Genomic DNA, 21,063 nt, shown 5'->3' on the forward strand with positions numbered 1-21,063 from the left:
CTAAGTTGTGAACAAACTGGACAGGAAAACATTCCTTTAACTAAAAGACTGGCCTATTTTCACCAAATATGTTATCTGAAATGTCCTCTGGTGTGCATTATCTCACAGGTTCTTTTTGATGGGACTTGGTTTCTTAGGCTAATTCTCAAATTGAGAGTTGAATTATTTAGCACACGCAGTGCAAACTCTAAGTGTGTGCAGCCAAACATGGTAGCTCATTATGTTGTGGCAGTCTCATTTGATGGCTGCCATTGACATCTCATGTAATATTATGGTGACAGCCCTTTCTCTTAAAGGGGAAAAAATCAACAAATAAGTATGAAATGAGGCAAGTTTTGTGTCCTCTGTTGCTCATAAAATGAGGAAATTATTCCTTTGTTTTGCTTCTTCATGCAACAGTGTTTTAGTATTTAGCAATGCTGTGTCCATTCCATTGGGCTTGAACTGCATAAATGATGTCATTACGCAAGGGTGTATATACATAAACAGAAAATGCATGCTCACAAAGAACACACAGAAGTTTTAAAGCGAGAATACATCCATTTCCATTTGACTTCCCCGAGCTATCATTCATTCTTTTCGCTCTCATCCCACTTAGAAATTCCTCCCAGTTCCTTTAATGTAGGTTCATACTCAGGGAGCTGGGTTCTGAAAGAAAACAAAAAAAAATATTTGGACATGTAAAGCTGCTTGATCTGTGACGGGCTGCGAAAGCTCTCGGCAACTGCTGACTCACCTGGCCAAACAATGGCTTCTTTTGTCGAGTTCCCTCTGCAAGCCGCCAGTGCAGCGTGCACAGCAGCTGTTCTGGAAGGTTGCAGCAGAGGTGTGAGTACTGCATTTAACTTCTGCTTCGCAAGCTTTTCTGAGGATTGAAGTTCATCAGCTTCTGTTTTGCTATGTTCACCCATCACCTATTGCACAACTTAAAATCCAAGTCAGTGGGCCAGTTTAAAGTGCTACATCAGATGGCTGTTTACTTGGTGATGCCGTGATCGAGTTTGGAACTGCACGCTGCTCGCTGCAGTTGCATTGTAGTAGTGAGGAGTTATCATTTGCCATTGGCAGCTAGCAGCGTGAACAGTGCACTCAATTTGTTACTCCTGGGGTGTACCAGTCACCATCTGCGGGTGGTGTATGAGCAGTGTTCGAGATGCAGCAGGGTGCCTAACACTACTCGAAAACCTGCCTGCGTCGGCTCCAGTGCTGAGCACACCTGAAGTTTGGCGTTCATATAGAAACCTCTTGCAGACAAGGATCTTGCTTGACTTAGCTGCATGGTCCGGTGTTATCCGTGATGACCATCAATAACTGGAGTGTGTGATGACTGGGAAGCAGGACAACAGGACTCAAAAGTAGGGAGGAGCCCTTCTGCTCCTGTCCTGAGTGGGAAGAGAAGTCACTGGAGGTCGTCTGCCTTGGCGGTGAAGTGTGTGACCAGATGAAAAGCTACACAGCTCTGTTCCATGAGTTCTACTGTTTTCTTCTACATGTGCGCTTGCTCAATGTCTCAAGCTGTTTTGTTTTTTTTTCTTCTTCTTCTCCTTCTGCTCTCTTAGCCAATTTAAATGTGTCCACTTCATCTATCACTTAATTTTTATCTGTTCAGGGAATCACAGCAGCTGACTAGAAAGGTTTTCTCTTTTAACACACACACAGATAGATTGTGTGTGTGTGTGTGTGAGCTGCATTCTCAGCCCACATCTGTACCAGTTTTCTAAGCATCCTATTTGTAATACAGCTCTGTAGATGTATTGAGGTTTGTTTCTGGTAAGATATGAACTAGCATAAATGGTGTTAATTACTGCATTTCAACCCCCCCCCGAATCGTCTAATTGCTTTCTCCAGTTTTTGAGATGGACTCAGACTTTGACTGAGAGCGAAGGGAGTTCTCATGGGATTGGGAATGGCAGGTGACCTTCAAGAATCTGAGCGGGGGAGCTTTTTTGCGTCCCTTTGATGCCTGTCTTGTGTCTTCCCCCTCTCCTGCCCAGTGTGTCCACTGTCCACTATATCACTGTCCCTTTGATGCTGCTCCAGAGAGTTACACCACGCGACTTGCCTTTTAATATATGAATCGTGTGCATGTCTTCATGAGTAACTTAAATTGAGAAGATGAAACTTTATATCTGCTCTGTAAGCGGGGGTGAGAGTTGAGAAGCCGAACCAGCGGCCCCTTTATCCTTTGTACCTCCCTCTAAAAGCCTAGATTTCTCACTGGCCTTGAAAAGCTTTTGTGGAAGAGCCCAATAAGCAACTGCTTAAAGAACGTGGCACTTTGGCCTGAGTTGTAATTCGTCCATCCTCTCCATCTCCACGTTCATTTGCCTGTGCTTTCTGAAGAGAGGCGAGCACCAGACGCATTTCATGTTTCATGCAGTGCTGCAGAGACCGACCAAGGAGAGGCCCGTGACGAGCTACAACAGACCCCGCCTCCTTGGGGAGGAGTCGTCACGCTTTGATGGCCTGCCCAGTGAGGCTCATCCCGCTGCCTTCTGCCACCAGTTTGGGGAGAGATGCGGGAGCCTTTCAGCACGGCTTGGGCAGGGCTGAGGGCGAAGGGAAGGGCGTGGCTTAACACGGTCACAGCGGTGTATCGCTGTGGGACCCTGCCACTCACCCATCTCTCCTGGCAGGGCTCCTGCTAGGGCAGCCTGCAGCGTGACCTTTGATGTCTTTAGGTAGTCTCCCCCACTCCGAAGGCTGACCGCCGTTTGCGGCTCGGCGCTTTAGTGCGGCTCTGAACGGCAGACGGGCGCCGCGCTTCATGGGAGACTGAGCTACCGGAGCAGCGGGCACTGCACCTGCTCACGGCTGGCTGCTGATGCCATTGGTATGCGTTAATGGTGTGGTGTTGATGGGTTAGGATTCCTTCAGAGGATATTTCAAGCATGCCGCTTGTCATTTTGAAGGAACATTTCTGGCTCCTCAAGCAATCTAGAATAGTTTCTGGTGTTCAGTGAGAAGAGAAGTGTGGCGGTGTATATTGAAAACATGGCAGGGTTTTCTTACCTTTGATGTGCGTTACTGCTGCACTGTTTCACAAAGCAAATTTGTCTTTCTTTGGTTGGTCGCCATCCAGAGACCACCTGATAATGCCATCTAATGATGCTGCTTCAGCTCGTTAATGATTAAGACTAATCTGAGCATCGTGAGACTGCAATAATTACAGAATATGCTCATGGCTGACTGGGCGCATTAGCTCTAGGATCAGCTGTGCAATTTCTGATTGAGATTAATGGTGCTGATTTTGTAAGTGTCCACCCCAATGGACAATGAGAGCGTAACCAGTGAAACTGCTGGGGTCTGTTCAGCAGCTTCAGAAAAGAAGGATGTTGGATATGGCTGGCGTACATAGCAGTCCAGTGGATCTCGCTGACAGTCATCTCCTGGCTAATTACGCCATGCTTGACCTTCCCCAGCACAGCCGCTACATTGTACTGCTGCTATTGTTGGTGTCCCCTAATGGCTCTCAAACACTTCCAGCAAACAGTGGAAAATGAGGCACCGTGCATGTTTGCTTCCTTCATGCGCAGTGTCGTCTTCCTCAACTCAGCTGGCTGTGGAGTGCTTCTGTCTGTGGGATTGGAACAGTGCCATCCAGAGCTCCGACTCCCTGCCGATGCCGGGAACACCTGCTGGAGAGGGAAATGAAGAGCGCCACGTCTAATCGTTTTGAAGAGACCAGTTGATTAAACAGCACTGGCTCAGCGCAAACTTGTTGGCTTTAACCGTGTCCTGCTCCTCGTATGGAATGGTTCTGTGTATAGGTCTGTGGACTGTGTTGATCACTTAGAGAACTTAATTAACTACCAATACTAAGAGTTTTGAGGAATTAAAGTATTCATGTCATAAAGACATAAATGATTGTGAAACTATTACAGGCCAGAAAAGGCATATTGTATTGTAGCTGTATAGTTTGAAGGTTTGGGTGTTTTTGTAGAGCTTTGTTTATATTCTGTGGCCTTAAACATGAATATGGACTGTTTTGCAGATTTATCTTTGAGTTTGACACCACATTAGTTTATAATCGAATGGAGAGTGCTGGGGGTAAGAATGCAGACTGGGAGTTGCATTCAGTTCAGATGCCCCTAAAATTCATGTTACCTTTAAGAAGTCCAGGGGGGGGAGACGCATTCACTAAAGAAATCGGCACTGGGATTGAAAGGAAGAGGTTCGCCAAAGGTTTTATGGCTCCGTTTGTCAAGCCTGTTTGTGTCAAACTTTTTTTTTTGGAAAGATTTTCACAAAATGTTCATTGTGCCATGTTTATTATCTTGGCATATGACAAAAATATAGCCTAAGCATGAATGTTTTCTGATTCTGTCATTTTCATAGACTGTCTGGACCGGTATCTGCACCTCACTGTTATATAAAATATTTTAAGAGTACACTTTCAAAAAGTGGTGGAGACCTCTGCTCATTGTAAATTACACCTATGGCCTCTCCATAGGTGACATTGATGTTGATGTTTTGTCGTAGGAGGGGTTTGTAAGGACAGTATTGGTGAGAACATGAAACCACACCAGACACCCTCAGTTCCTCAGTTCCTCTCCCAGGGCCTGCAGCTTCCATGAGCCAGCAGTGACTTCTCCACGTCCCCTCGACTCCTAACAAAGGGGGTTTGGCGAACATCGACTCTCTCTTACTTTCTCCTGTCAGGGTGAAGAGTGTGGAACCTCATTCCCAGTCATCTGAACAGGCCACAATGAGTGCTAAATCAGCCATCAACAAGGAGATCTTTACCCCGCACGATGAGAGGATGTTGGCAGCTGTGCAGGTGAAGAGGAGGACGAAGAAGAAGCTCCCCTTCCTGGCGACAGGAGGCCAGGGCGACTATTCCACTTTCATCTGCCTGTCAGGTAACTTGAGTCTCATCTCTGAGCTGCTGAAGCATCAGTTAATGCTCTAATTGAATAAGCCAGGGGCCTTTAGTGAACAAACCGGTTTAGAATGTCACAGAGCACTGCAAACAGAGCTGATGCTGTTGTCCATTTTCATCATATGAGTGAATGTTGGTCATAAAATTTTAGCACTCTTGCATATTGTTACATCATGCTAAATGTGATTCCAGTATTCCTTGTCTCTAAGACGGGATTGAGTGAAAGTAAGGATAATTTTTTTGTCAGCTGTTCTGTTGTGCAATGGTTTGAGTTTTATTGTTTTATCCTTTGAATGTTCTGAGTGTTTGTTCAAACGTGAACAGGGTGTGCATTGGCCTGTGCTTCTCTGACACGCGCACACACACCCTGAACTGCACAAGCCATTGCGCGGCCTGCTTGTGTCTGGTTTTGTGTGTGGATCCTGCACTACTCCACCCAGTGCTCATAATGATTTAACATCTGTCTGTCTTCCCAACCCAACATCCGCTGATCAGGCGCTGAATTTAGGTGAAACAGGGAAGTTGTTTATAAAGTCAGTAAACTTTTTTGCTGTTCTTTCTCATCACAGATGTGTTATGTAGTTTCTGGTATATTTCATATGAAACAGTAGCAGACAACAGTGGAGCTGTGCAGATATGATAAATATAGACAGCAATGCAACCACACATTAAATGCAATAAATACATGGCATAAACTGTATGCAACACTCTTAAGTATAAAAATCTCTACACAGTAGATTAAACAATCAGTAAGCATGGGCCAGGATAGTAGACTAGACAATAGGCAAAAGGTGATGAAATGGATGGATGTATTATACAGTGGGCATCTATGGCTGATTTGAAGTACACCTCAACAGCTTAAACATTTTTAGATAAGCAGTCCGTATGTACATATTAAAGTGAAATTTAAATTGATGAGAGAGCAGAGCTGAGGAAGCAGTTCAGTTTGATTGTGTAAGTGTCCATTAGGCAGCTTTGGAGTCTGACTGGTTGCGAAAGGAAGCCGTCCGTAACTCTAGAGGACCTGGCCCAGATGTAACCTATCGTGCTGGGACTGTTGTAAGCAGACTGTTTGAGGGGTAAGATTCTTCCCATTGTTGCAGGCCTTCCTTGTACACCGCTCAGTGCAAATATCCTTGAGAGCAGAGCTTGACCGAGTTACGCGCGGGCTAGTCTCCACCACCCACTGTGGTGATTTCCTGTCTGAGGCAGAGCAGTTTCCATACCAGACAGTTAGAAGCATCGTCCTTAAACATGCTCCAGTGAGTGCAACTGAAACAGGCATACAGAGCTAAAACCATCCCATCTGGGTTTTGTGGCTTTTTTTTTTTTTTTCCCCCCGCCCTGTTTCAGCAGTTGTTGGTATGTGGGGATCAACAGCACTGAGGTGTGATCAGAGAGTCTGGGGTAAACGGTGTTTGTGTAAACATGATCTGCTCTGATCTCCCTTTTTGTTGGTATGGAATCTTGTTGATAACATTTGGAAATCTGTTCCTCAGAGTCATGTGGGGGGCTTGTTTAAAAGTTGGCCTTACCTAGTGGTGCTGTAACAGAAGGTCTGAAAATGACTTGCTAACTGATGGATACCTAAGAGAAAGATTATGGCAAGAAGTGTACGTCATGTACAAATTAATTAGCAAATAAACATGAACATTGTGTCATATTGTGTCCTGGAAATTAGGTCATTGCTACAAATGCCTGTGCATCTTTATAGATGCTGTACTTCAGTTTCCATCATATCAGTCTGCAGTTGGTGAATTACCTTGACCTTCCCTTCTGGTTTAATAGAAAACTCTCTAAAGTGAGAGCTGACTCTTATGACCAGTATACACTTTCAGATCCAATAGAATACTGCATTCACAGTCTTGAGTCTCCCAGTGCTCCGCTTTATGGAGCGTTCGGAGGTTTCGGGTACTCTGCATTGCTCATTGACCCACTACAAGACTTGCTGTTGGCTGAGGCCTGTACTCTCCGATGAGCTCTGCCCATTTGCCCCCCACTGCTTGTAAGACGAGGATCGTTGCCCCACCCTCTGGCTGAGGCTGGCAGGATGCAATTAGAGTCCCATTAAATCAGCTTGTTGCAAACAACAGTAAAGTCATTGGGGTCTGCTGGTGACCTTGTGCAACTTTGCAGGCAACCCCACGATGCCCTCTGGATTACGTTGCTTAGCTTGGCCTCTACTGCGGAGTGGGAGGCCAATGAGGGATGTGTGCTGTGCTCTACTTTACAGCGCCAGTGTTCTCAGTGTGCTAGAGCACAGAAGCAGTACTGAAGTACTTGGCAATACTTGACTGTTTCCATTGCATTTAGAGCTCGACTTTTCCGTTATTTGTTCCAATAAGCCTACCTGAGCTGTGCTGGACGGCGATCTTGTCTGGCCTCAGCTATGTACAGTGAGGCTTTTGTGCTTGACGACTGGGTAGTGCATCCGTCACGGTAACAAATGGAGACAGACCGTTTCTGTAAGTGGAGTTTGTATTTTAGTACGCCCGTTTAGAATTCAGAGATGCTTACTTGCTAAAGCTGAGCATGCCAGCTGGGGAATGAGTCTGAGGTCATCAAGTAAAGTGATTTCTCTTAAAGGCCTGCAGCATGAGGACTGAAGGGAAGCGTGGAGGCTGTGTGAGATGCACAGAAAGAGTGCAGGCTCTCTTTAGTCAGCCTGCTACCTGATCTCAATGTGAGTGCGTTGCCTTACACTTCTGTGTCTGGTGGTTTTTTAGTTCTCTTTCAGAACCATGTAGTGGAGCTAAATGTGGATTTGGACTTGAAGGGGAAGTTGTACAGCTAATGAGTCTAGATAAACTTTACTCTTTATATGACTGCATATTATATCCTCTGAAAACCATGAATAAGAGCTTTTTGCTGATTATTGTATAATGGAATAATTCACTTTGTGGTCTGAAGGCAGTCATTCTGATCTCACACAGAAAGGGGCAAGTCTTGAATATGAATAAGGGTGTGTTGGATGAACTCCAGCAGTCCTCTGATATTTGAAACGCTTTATCAATACAGGTAGCCGTGGTTCCAGCTGAACAGTTTTTAGTTGTGCATATATGTATATATAAAATACATATTGGTACCTTTTGTAACATATTTGGGAAATGTATAAATAATTAATGTAAATGGTTTCTTACTGTTTAGTATTCCAATTAGTGTCAGCCATTTCGTAATTTTGTTTGAATCCTCAGTGACTATTCAGATTCACTATATAGTTCACAATATTATCTATAGTGTACTGTAAATGTACTGAATAACAAATGTACACTGCTCATGTGTAAAGGTACCACAATGCATAACTGTTTTATATGGCAGAGGTTGGTGCTGTATTTAGTAGGATTGCAAGTATAATAGACTTGTTGACTGGCGTGGCACCGCTATTTCATGTGAGCCCAGAAAGTAACGGTCAGAATAAACAAACTCGTGCTAAAGAAATAAGCATTTCTGTATTTTACTCAGTTTCTATTGATAAAATGTGAACTTGGATGTAGCTGTAGAGATGTTGTGACATTCATAAGGCCTAACGCATTAAGCTGTAAAACATAATTTAATTGCTTTACTTCAGTGTGTTGTGATTGTACCACTAATCTACCTTTTGCTGATGTTGCAGATAGTTTACCCAAAAAAAAGGTTACGATATACTTCCAAGGCAAGCTAGTGTTGTCCAAATTCAGTGTTGTCTGAACAGTGTTATCTCCCTTGCAGGTATCCTGTGTAGTGGTCTGTATAGAACTGTCTATGTGGAGCTTCAGTGGATGAGTAAATGAGTAGACCATTTCACAGAAATTTCACTCGTGAACTTAAAGTCAGCATTCCGCTTCCACCACCCTCCTGGACTCAGTCCAAAGTGCACACCCAGTTCCAAATGGGCCTGGCTTATGCAAGCTTACCTGGAGGAAACGAACAGCAGATTGCCCAGCAATGCCTGGCTCGCTCATGTCAGTTCTTGGGCTGAAATGCCGCCAACCAGAAACAGCCTTGTTTTATAAACATACCTCCAACCCCAAGTATCCTCACAGCGCCTCTAGCCGGACACGTGAGCAGACTGTCTTCAATTCCTCCTGGGCTTGTATGCAGAAGCAGGCTCTGAGGCCCCAGCCTGTGTGCTGTCACTCATCTGTCCAGTTTTGACGGGTAGATGGCTGGTCCGGGCCCTTGGCTTATTAGCCACACTGATGAATTTATCCTGATCGCTGCGTTTTCCTCCATTCAAGCACTTACTCAACCAAGGCATTATGTTAACATGGTCTGCTTCAACTGAGCACACTGACTTGTTTGTAATATTGATTCCTTTGGTATCAGAAGTCCTGAATTTACATGATAATCATGGCTCTGAGTGAGCGTGTGCTCAGAGCAACTATGCCACTCTCCATGGTTGGATGCTATTGATCGTAGTGGCTGTAGAGTTGGACCACTGCCCAACATTAAGTATGGAATTAATGTGCTTAACATCACAAAGTGAGTGGCATGCTGACCTTGAAGGCCTGGCCAGAAGAATGATCTCATCCCTCACATGGACTCGCTTTTCTGTGTGGGCTCGTCGCTGGCCAACGCACCACAGATGGGTGCTCCATATATGTTGATTTTGTGTGGTTTATAAAAGCTTTGAGACAAGACAAAGACAGCAAAGACTAGCCTGTAATGTTACCATAAATGGCTGGTTGAGCTGAATGTTTATATATATATATAATATATAGAATCTATATCTTTATCTTTGCAATGCCATAAGTTCCTAAGACAATTGTGTTTAAAGCTATTTATCAAGGCAGTTGTTTTAAGAAAAGAGACACCATGGAAAATTCTTCCAAGCTTTGTCTCGCAAATTTTTAAAACGCAGGAAAATTTAATTCAATTTTTTCCCCTGTTGCTTGAGGGTAACGTTTATACAGCAGCGTGTGTGTGGCCATTCATGTTTCTGCATCCTTATTGCCGATGTGCAGGAGCCAGTGCTGCTAGGCCAGTGGGTACTGGCTCTGGAGGGATTTGTATGCAGCAGACACGCTGGCCTGCCTGGATCCTCCTGGCTGTACATCATGCTGCTCTTCCGAGCACTTTGGCCGGGCTCTGCATTATCTGCTGTCACCATCTCCCCTCCCGCTATCGCCCCGCAGCCGGACCAGCTTTTGATTGCTGCGAATCCAGCTCATCACCCCAGAAAAGAGCAGGCTGACCTCGAATGTACACGAGCTTAGGCCCTGGGCGCGAGACGGGCTACCTGATTGCCTCTGAGACGCCTGCTCTCCTGATCCCTGTGTGCCCCTGTATCGCACTCCGCAGCCTGGACTGGCGCGCTGCGATTCCTCTGCCAGCAGGGGCCTCTGACCTGAGCAGTCTGGCCTGTCAGTGGGGCGCTGTGGATGTGACGCGGCCCAGGTGTTTGCTAATGTGCTGCAGGTGGAGGCCTGGGACACGTGTAAGTCACTTCTTTGAGTTCCAGTTCACTGAATCCTTGAATGGGTGCATACTGGAGTGTGAATCAGACACCATTGTGACTTTGGAAGTTACTTTAGAAAGTCTTCACTCCGGTTCCCATGGCAAAGTTCGACATAAGCATGACACAAATTTCAGCTTCCAACACTTTGATGAGGCCTTGAGCTTTCCTGCTTTTGGAGCTGTTTGGAGCATTTAGGGGTTTTATGCTTTGTGATCTAGTTCATGTCCTGTAGTTCATTTGCCACAGGCGATACGTTTATATTTGCGGTTTGTCCAAATTCGACCCACTGCTTATGCTGACGTTTTGAATTGGTCGAGTTTATGCTCTGCTATAATGTTTGTCTTGGAGCCTGGGTCAATGTCTCTCATGTGGTCATCTTGGGTTGCCTCTAGGCAATATTTCATCTCCACCTCGCCTTTCTTTGACTCGAGTCCCTGAGGTAGCACAGGGATCCGGCTTGTATGGCAAGCATACAGCGGTTCTTGTGAGGTCAGATGCAGCATTGCCTCAAGCAGAGCTAGGCTGGATGGAAGTACTCACAATGGGATCCAGCCAGAGCAGTTCATATGGATTTAAAGTCCCGGAGGCACTGCAGCTGTGTATGTGTCAAACTGATCACCTCGCAGCAAATGGGAAGGGCAACCAGGAGTGAGAATGAAGTGGTTACAAAAGCGTATAGCACAGTCCATACATCATCCCTGGCATGTGGCCCGGTGCCAGTCCACACTTTAAGGACTCTACCTGCACGGGCGTGGTTGAAGGGTGCCCTCGGCGTTTTATGCTGACGGAACCAGGTGGCTGTTTCTGACACTGTGCTCAGTGGTAATGTAACGATTGCTGGTCTAAACACCTTTTGAATGCGGTAGGAGTGATTGAGATGGCGAGAGAGAGAGTGTGTTTCATGTGACCGTATTCCTGTCCCATGACACTCTCACAAAGGCAGGATTTCAGGCAACCATGGACAGTGTTGGATGGGAATATACTTTCAACGAAACTGTCATCCTCATTCTGAATGCCAAAATCCTGGTTGTTATCCTTCTGTCTGAGAAATGCTACACGTCCTTTTTGATCTTTGGGGTGTTAACACATGCTTGTTATCATCTGTTGGAAGTTCTAGCCCCACCCAGTTCGGGTACATTCCTGAGTGCACGCCTCAAGCAGTTCATCAGATAGACAGGGAATTAAACTGATACAAACATGTTTGCTCTTGTTTTGTAGCATATCTGTACACAGAACTTTGATAGGGGATTAAGGTATGGCAGACCATAATGTGTATTGCTTTCTGTTATTAGCCTATTATTTACCATGGTCCAGTTTAGTTTAAGTGAAAGTGAAACATGAACTGCGTGCTCTTTTGGATGGGTTGTATTTGATCCATCCTGCACCAATGTGCATAGACTTCACATCTCTCACAGAGAACAGTGAGCTAGTATCTTTCATGACGCATTTGTTATTTACAATATCATTTTTATACCCTCATTACAGTATTGACCGTTGTCTAGGAACCACCTATAGTTTGATTTATTGTCAAAACGATTTCATGTGAAATATTCTCTGCTGCCCATGTTTATAATGTTAAACCATTAAGTTATTATGCATATTGTTTTTGTGTGTTGGGGGTGGGGGACCACTGATGCAGTTGAAAGAGTTCACCCCTGTCATGCCAGTGCCGTCCAATGTCAGCTGCCCTCATTTGCGCTTATGGTGCGCATGATTTAATCTGTTAAATATGGAATATGAACCAATTCATTATGGCTAATGGCAGGGGTAGGAACCATCACTCATTTAGCTGATGGTGATGGTGTTCGTGAGGGTGTCCCTCACCCCTGCTGTTGCTTCTACTCACTGCTGTTCGCTTCCCTCCTTTGCTGCAGTGTCTTACAGTGGCCTATTTCTCCATTTGAACTTGAATGGGCTATGTGGGGATATTGACTGGCAAAGGGCTGTAATTTCTGTAATTCCCAGGGACAGGAACTCTGGGAACCAACCTCTGCACAAAGAATTGTGTATCTGAAGGACAATTTAAAGCACTTTTCCCTAAAACTTCTCTCAAATAACACCATGTTACTTAACAAGCTAGGGCTCAGTCATCATTTTCCACTAACTACAGCTTTTGGGTTTGCCAGCGCAATGTCGGCTTGAATGAATGAACACTTTGTCATTGTATGTAGAACAATGAAATGAAGTGCAGTACTCTCAACATGAACCAGATTAAAAAAAGATACACAACACAGACAAACGTCAATTAAAGTAGCAATTGTATATCAATTCTAGCATTGATCTGACTTTGAAATCATAAAGACTGTTGGTGTTTGGTTTTTCTTTCTTTCATATTATGCACAAAAATCTCAAGGTCCGATCACTTGGAGAAAAAGCAGTAACTAAATAATGCTGCCTCAGGTGATGACGATAAAATGGGTTGTGGTAGCACAGTTGTCAGCTCTGTTTCACCATGAACAACACAGATCCCTAGTCTGGGAGCTGAAGCTCATGGTCTAACTGGACTTAAATGGATGCTTCAAGCCAGAAAATATAAGTGTAGGTAGATGCTGTCTTTAGCCGAGTGACATGTTCCGTGGCTGATCATACGAGCTGCACGAGGGGAAAACATCTGCCTTGCTTTGAGCAGATGTTCGGTTTCTCAGCTCATTATAAACGGTCTCCCTCTTCCTTGGAACAACCAGGCTGAGTGCAGGAGAGGCCAAGCCAGCACGAAGGGTTAGAAGATGAGCAGAAGCACTGCGGATGACTAATGCTCTTCACACTGTGCTCCAGCCTTTCCTTCTCTCACCTCCTCTTTCCGTCTTCCAGCCGTAGCCAGCCCCTCCCCCGCTTCACCGGCGCCGAGCCTTCGGAAAGCGGGAAGGACGCGGAGCTGTGATGCTCGTCGCAGACAGGCAGTCACGGCGGTGTGTCGGGCACAGAGAGGGAGTGGCGCTAACTCCTGCTGAAGTTTGTGTTTACTGGGTTGCTTCTGACTGTGTGGAATTTACATTGCAGTCTACTGCCTGGAATTTGAATTAGTGAAGATAACGTTCCAACACCGACTGGCTCTGCTTAGAGAGTCTTTTATATTCAAGGAAGTAAAATATAAGGTTTAAACCCAGATCTCCTGTTTATCAGGAAGGAAATCCTCCACCAGTTTCGGAGTATTAGGAGAATGCTACCCCTTTTGACAATGCGGTAGTTCGAGTCTTGAATTTGTTTGTTTTTGTTTGCTGCTTGTTTGGTAGTCTGAATAACATACCAAAAAGACAAAACAATACAGACTGCTTTCCCAGATGGACTAGTCCCAAGTCTGTCCTTACAGGAGACTGGTCCTAGGTATGTTAAAATGAACTGTCTGATGGATTTACAGCTTCCATCTTCACGATGGCCTGCTTTCTACTAGCATTGTGCACCACAGTGTCATCGTCATTCAATCCAGGGTGCTGGGGAACCAAGAGAAAAAAGAAAACAAACGATGCCTGTTCAGCTACGTACCAACTGCACTCTGCTGCAGCGTGTGGCTGACACGGTTACGATCGTATGCAAGAAGCTGTGCTGATTTCATATCTCCAGTGTGCTCGGTCTGCCTCATGGATGTGAAAACCTGATTTATGTTTGCTTGGTCAAGAATCAATGTGAAGTTGACCATGCCTTGACTGCTAATGTGTAATTGTGTCTGTGAAGGAGACTGGTTCACAAATCAAGTTCTCATTGTGCAAGCACATTAGTTACTGTACTGCAGTAAGTGTAAGGTTGCATTTTTTTGAAGTATACGTGCAAGAACTGAAATGTTCAAGTTGAAACGTGATCAGTATATAACCTAAATCCTTTCTCTGCCTTTATGCTGTTGTATGTAATACATTTCTAGTTTGTATATGTTCTGATATGGAGTTTTATTTGTAGGCTTTTACTCTAGTACCTCTAGCGAACATTGGCTTCATAGGATGTGCACTGCAGGGGGAATTTCAGATGTTATAATCAGAACTCCTGAAAGATGGAACTGACTCTACATTATTGAAAGTCCACCTTACCGTATTGACTGAGGATTATTTATTGATGGGGAGCTCTTTGACTCCGTTCTGGACCATGTTATGCCTCTTATTTGCCAGTGAGTTTGTGGCGGACCCATTGTGCGGACCCATGGTGTGTTGTGCTGTTCTAATGCTAAATTCACGTTTAATGAATCCAGCATTAAAGATTTGAGTAATGAGTAGAAGCTGAAAGAACTTCATAATTACAGAATTAAAGGGAGAATATGGTCCTTTAAGTGAAACACATTTTCTTACTAAAGTGAACTCTTTTGCCTAGAGAAAAGTGCGGAAATATAGTTCCATCAACCTGTTTGTGCAGTGTTACACAGTAGACATCCTGAATGGACCTCCAAGCTCAGAGTCTTTTTATTAGTTGGGAAAATGTAACTGCACTTTTAATATCCTGCATCGATACATTCCTCTGCTCACAGCAGCTGTTCACATGGCAGACTTAATAGGCTGGTGAGAGTTGAAGGATGCCTGTGTGACAGTTGAAATGTGGAACCATGAATTGATATTTTAGGATGCATAATTTATTCCATTGCAGTCTGACTCCAGGGATGATTGTCTCGCTTCTGCTGCTCATGTCTTTTTGCAGCTCTGATTTGGCAGTGCCAGGCAAGCATGGTGTGGTAGTATTGGATTTGACTCTGTTACACCACATACATCCCTCATGTTCATCTGCATAATGGCATGCCTGTTTGCTCAAACCTCAGTGTGATCATTTAATAATATTCAGGCTGGAGTGCCTCTGAATCCTTGATCTTTTGCTGTTTTAGATTGTTGTTCTTGTCTTCTACTGCATACTCTCGCGTGGGGTGAGAGATCACCACAAAGTTATTAAATGCTATTGTTATAGCAGCTTGTTTTACTTCACGTCCACCATGCAAGTTCCTTTTAATCCACTTGCAATATCAGAGCATTAGCTGTTCTCAGCAACTGAACCATAACATTCCATGGTATGTTTTTAAATAGGGTGGATACACAGATTTTGTGCCCCAACAGTACAATAAAGATTCTTTTAAGAGGTTAAAGGCTTGGATGTATAAACATTACTGAACCGGGAGCTCTAGCTGGTAACAAGCCCTGAGAGGAGAAGAGCCTCTCTTCGTAATTTGTTCACCCTAGTAACGAGAACTTTGTGACGCAGTACTTCTTCCACACGCCAGGGCACACGTTATATCCTAGAGACTGTTTGGGTCTTGTGATGGAGGTAGCATTCTGCCACAGAAGTACTGCGAGAATCCACACAACCGTCTCATTTAAGGTCCGTTTTCAGGTGTTGAATCTGGTAACTACTTGGAATCCAGTTTGTAGTTACCTCTGGAGAGCGGGTCTGAGGCTGTCTTGTGGTGCCCGGGAGCTCTGCCGTGTTCCCTGAACAACTCTGCAGCTGGGGGCCTGCTCCAGCCAGAAGCTGCAGTCACTTGAACAGAAGAAAAATGACTTTCCATATGATGGACTCAAGCGATTTGATTGTATTGGGGAATCAGGGTTATTTTACTTGCATTTACAGTTAGAGCATTTGGCAGACACTGTTATCCAGAGTATGTGTTCAACAGTATTACATATTCATTAGTATTATATTGTGCTCCATTGGGGGGTTGAACCAATGGCCTTGCTGTTACTAGAACTTTGGCGATTTACTGGCATTGTTTTAAAGCTGGGGGGGAAGGTGTGAATTAACACTAACTTGTGTGTTCAATGTTTCATGTTTACAGGATTTTCCCTGTAAGACATTTTGCATTTGGATATATTTTTGGTCATACATGAAACGCTCTTTGCTGATTCTTCCTTGAATTGTTCCTTCCCACTGTGGTATTTCCGCCTGCCGTGTGGTTTGGGTGGATGTGTGGGGATGTGCGGTTTTCTTTTTAAGAAATGAAATTTTCATGTGAAACATGTCTCCAGCTGTTTCCAACCAACCAAAGCATGAACTAAAAAGTGGTATTATTGCAAAGTGTATTTTTTCATTACATGCTGTTGACATTAACTTTCTAGAGGGTTAGCACCTGATGGGGGAAATCCTTTTGCGACACCATCAGGGGTGTTTTCACTGTCACTGTCTGATCTGAGGTGCATCTTTGTGTATGCATTGTTCATAGATGAGATGAGAGAGGAATTCAAGCAAGCTTTAATGAGGCCACTTTTCAGTTCAAAATGCTCACTTATTACTGAGCGGTTAAATCAGATATTCAAACTACTTTATTGAGAACATTTGCATCTGTTTATTGAGAGAAAATCTGAAAGGTAATTTGGGTAGACAGGAAACGGTCCAATTTATCTTTTTTTTTTTTGCTGTGAAGTACTAGTGCTGTATGCTGGGTAATTGCTGAATTCCTTTTTGTGTGCATTTTAAATTGCAGTTTATTGGTGACTCACCACAGACTTATGTACCTTGAATGATTTGCTTTTTGCGAGTCACGTCAAACTCCGAGCTTCACGTACAAGTTGAAATGAGCAAGTGGATGCAAACCTCTGACCCATTAGACAGTTTCTCTGTGACCATTCACCTAAGATTTTGTCACCCTTTCCGATTGACAGATGCTTAAATGATGGATGTTAAATGACAGATTGACGGATGTCAGTTTGCACATTCAGCAGTTTAACACTTTTTTTGCTGTTACATATTTGTCATATTAAATGCATGTTGTGCCTCATTAAGCTTGTTGGAGTATTGCACTCGTTTTAGCAGCATCTGAAGCAGCAGGAAAATCTAATTTGTGTTTTGGTACTGTACAGAATGGCGTCTAGGATGGTTTAAAGATATTACTATAACATGCATGGTAACAAAGGCATTTAGGCTTCAAGTTAATGGCACTGTTGTCTAACCAGTCTGACTTTTGCAAAATGGTGGCATGTTAGCGAGATGTCTTCCTCCAAATTTCGACACCTTTCATTCCTGCTGAGTGAGGGAGTGAGATGTTTCTCTCACTCTCTCCCAGGATGATGGATTGTCTCCACCGGATGAGGTGAACACCAGGCCAGATGAAAGCGGCCCGCATTGGAGCACACCTACTGGCCTGGGCCGAGCCACAGGAACACAGCGGCTCAGGTCTTTGAGGAGTTTTAATCTGTACTAAATTTCACATAACGCACACAACAACTCAAAGGTCTTGCTGTCAAATATGAGGAAGCAGGCCATCGCTTGAAATCCTCTGTCTCATAGCTAATAGGATCTTAATGCTGCAGTGCTTCAGAGGAGCTGGGCTCTGGTTGAATGGACCGGACGATATGCTTTATGGCCACCTTGTTCATGACCTCTCACTGTGACCAGTGTAGTAAGGCTGGTATGTGCGCTGCAGTGTGCAGGCAGTCCTTTCGCAGGCTACTGTATAAGCCCCAGAATTTCTGGTTTTGCTTTTATTGATCTACTGACTTGATTTTTACTGCTTAAACTGCAGTTTATTATTGCGCTTGTTCTGTTGCCAGTCAATCTCGGAAAGGTCTGTGGTGCACAGGGAAAACCGGTGGTGCATAGCCCTTCCAAACCAGAAGCCCTCTTCCCAGGCACACAGACAGCTTGTTCCCCGCTGTGACTCGGCTCCCTTTACCGAGTCAGGCGCCACTCCTCCCAGGCAGGGCTGAGCTCGTTAGCCAGCTCCTCATCCACAGGCTGTGGGACTGGGCACAGGAATGTGGCAGGAAGGTCCGGGACCGGCTGAGAATCGTGGCTAGTGATGTCCCCTTGACATCACTGACACACAGGTTTCCTCACCGTTTTAGTTGTTTGCTCAGTGCTGAGGTTGTTCACTGTATTGGGATAAGGACACTATTGTTCAACAGTACTGCGTGTCCTTTCTTTTTGCCAGGGGAGGGAGTGACTGCCGCTTTGAAGATTTTGTTATTTTTTTACATTCCAATCATGTTGCAATAAAATAAGCTTGTTTCTATCTTCTTTATGAAACAATTTTTTAGGCCATTGAGGTGGTGGCAACTTATCACTGATTTCACAGCAATAATCCACTTTCTAATGACCTAACCATTGATCTTAACCATTTCTACAGTGTCTCGAAAAGGCTAGAAAAAGCAGGTAGAGTAATAAGGAATATTAGTAATAAGGACGTGTTGATCGGTGGGAGTTCTTTGTACGGCCTGGCTGGTGGTGCTGGCGTGTGGGCTCAGATTGGGAGGTCCCCGGCTGTGTCTGGTGCAACTGTTTGTGCTAATGAAGGTCACCCAAAGCATCAGCTGGACGTGTTCCTGCCGTCCCCGCACAAACCCAGCAGGGAGGCACAGCCTCAGGCTGCTGCCCACTAGGGCCCCGGATCCGCCATACGCTACGCTCGCACCCCGCCCTTTAACATCTCACTCCAGTCAGATGAAAACTGAGCTCACAGTGACTTCTGCCTTCGGATGCTTGTATTGGCCAGGGCCTGTGGCTACAAAGGGGTCCTGGATGGATGGAGACCATGCACAAGGTCTCTCTCTTATGTGGGGGGGGGGGGGGGGGGTACGACCGTGCTGTCATGGAGATTCCATGGGAGACTGGCATTATGGAACTGAAGCTGGGCTCTGAGGAGAAAAATTAGATGTGGCTTCAAAAACTCTTCTTTTTAAAAACTCAGAAAAAGTTGAGTAATGTGTCCTTTCTTCTATCTAAATATTGCCGTTCGCTAAATATTCATCACGTTTCTTTTTGTTGCTGACATTTAGGGTCCATCCATTGAACGCATTATGCATGAGAACAGAACGTATTTTGTCTGAGAAGTAAATGGGCTGTTTGGGGGCTGGCAGTCTATTTGCATCAGCAAGAAGCTTGTTTATTCTTTGTAAGAACAAAGAACGCAGGCACCAGCGCAGCTTTCCCCCGAGGAGGTGCCAGCCGGGGTAAACAGCGGCGCGCTTACCCACGCGCGGCCGACGCCATAACCGGCCGTCCGGAGGCGGCCCCTCGGCTCCCGGGGTCCAGCGTGGAGCAAGTAGGGCCTACGCTGTAGCCCAATCATGATCCTTTTAAAGGTTATGGGGGGTTATAATGGATGTCTGTCTGTCTGTGAGCGCATGCTTGCAATGAGCCTGGGTCTGTAGGCAGGACCCCGCAGGTGGCCTGAACAGCCTTGCCGTCTTCCAGTGGCCTGGCGGGTGTCCTGATATTTATGGCTCTGTCATTTCTGTGGAAGGGCACTGATGAGAGGTCCTTGGACACCACTGTGGGAGCATGTAAAGCACATACTTCTGATGGAGCCCTCAAGGGAGATTAAACAGGCTTTTCTGCACTGATGACCTTTTAGGACGTAACCTGTTGAAACATGCTGTGGTCTTAGCAGCATAAGTCCCAGAGTAATTAAATGGCAAACTCTTTGCTGTCAGCATCTAATTTGGTAGTGTCTTCATTTCTGGAATATCTGCGCACTACATCACCCAGGCTTATATCAGCATCAGTTTATCAGTCTCCCGAGTACCAATAAAAACGATACCCTCATTTTCATGTTTTTCTGTGCTAATTTTTGCAATCACGCCTTAGTCCTTTTTTGACTGTGTGGTTTTCAGTGCAGATTATCTATGTAATATCGTTTGGATTTTTAAATTAAAAAATGTCTTTAGCCATGGTTACAGCTACACAGTTACTTCGTTTCTTCAGTCATATTTTCCAGGGAGGGAAATATTTCCCCATGAACGTCCTGGGCTTTCCTTCCTCGTTTTCTTTCATGACTGTACTCGCTGTCATGACCCAAAGGTCCATGCGTGGACAATGGAGAGGGAGATTGAGAGGAAAATAAAGAGCCCATCTAACCCTTCCCCATCGCGATAGCCACGTGCTGTGTGCTCAAGGGCGCTGTCTGGCTCTCTGAGTAGTGTTATGGGATGTATTAACTCCCCATTCAGTCTGCATTGGGATCGTTAGACTGAAATTCCGTCTGCCCAGGGCAAACAGTATTGATGTGGTTTGGGCAGTTGGTCTGCATTTTTGAGCAAGTCCCCCTCCATACCACAGTACACCGAGTCTGTTCTGGTGAATCCAGTAGTTTCTCACTTCCTCTCATGCTGTATTGGAAGTATTTATGGCAGTTAATTTTGCAGAATAACAAAATTGCTCAAGCAAGAATAAACATCCAAACATTTAAAGACGTTGGGTATATGCTGTTCATGTCCTATTAAACTCTGTGAATGTGCCTGTGTAGAACTGGAGGATTTTAATAGCAGTCTGTAGAAGCCCATAACGCATCAGGATAGCTATAGTGTGTGTGTGTGGGGGGGGGGGGGTAACTAACTCATCAGCAAGACCAATCCAAGCTCTTCTCTGAATCTAGCGCTTCCCAAACGTGATGCAGTACTGACTTTCTCTTCAGGGACTTGCCCATCCTCACCTGTCCGTACAGTGCTATATCTGCACTGATGATGAGGAGGATTAATTATTCATTCTAGAGACTGTGGAAGGAGCACACCCACCAGATGTTTGAGAAAATGAGCGTGGCATTAGTGCTCTTTCATATGCTTCCCTGCTGTGGCAAAGTCCAGACAAAAAAGACTGTGATGTGTGCATAACCCTAACAGAAGACTCGATTGAAAAGGTTAGTGTGGCTAATGATCAGAAAACCTCATTTGGATCAGTTAACAAGTAATAGCTTTTTTTGTGCATGGATACAGTGTTCCTTAAACCCTTTCAGGGGTAAGATCTGTTGGGGCAAACAGTAAAGCGTGAATGAAAAAATGTGCTGAACAACATTCTAGAATTCTACATTACAGTTATAGTTCACCATTTGCCTCTTGAAGATAACTGA

General features: G+C 44.8%; 1 protein-coding gene across 1 annotated transcript in view; it reads left to right on the top strand.

Moving 5' to 3' along the window:
• Positions 1 to 21,063, top strand: part of stxbp6 (syntaxin binding protein 6 (amisyn)) — a 47,986-nt gene that overhangs the window by 1,979 nt on the left and 24,944 nt on the right. The window contains exon 2 of the mRNA XM_027002415.2: positions 4,663 to 4,862. Coding sequence (XP_026858216.2) covers positions 4,709 to 4,862 — 154 coding nt within the window. The 5' untranslated portion in view covers positions 4,663 to 4,708. The remainder of the gene's footprint in view (positions 1 to 4,662; positions 4,863 to 21,063) is intronic.

Source organism: Electrophorus electricus, chromosome 13 (genome assembly GCF_013358815.1).
Source record: "Electrophorus electricus isolate fEleEle1 chromosome 13, fEleEle1.pri, whole genome shotgun sequence".
Classification (NCBI taxonomy): domain Eukaryota; kingdom Metazoa; phylum Chordata; class Actinopteri; order Gymnotiformes; family Gymnotidae; genus Electrophorus; species Electrophorus electricus.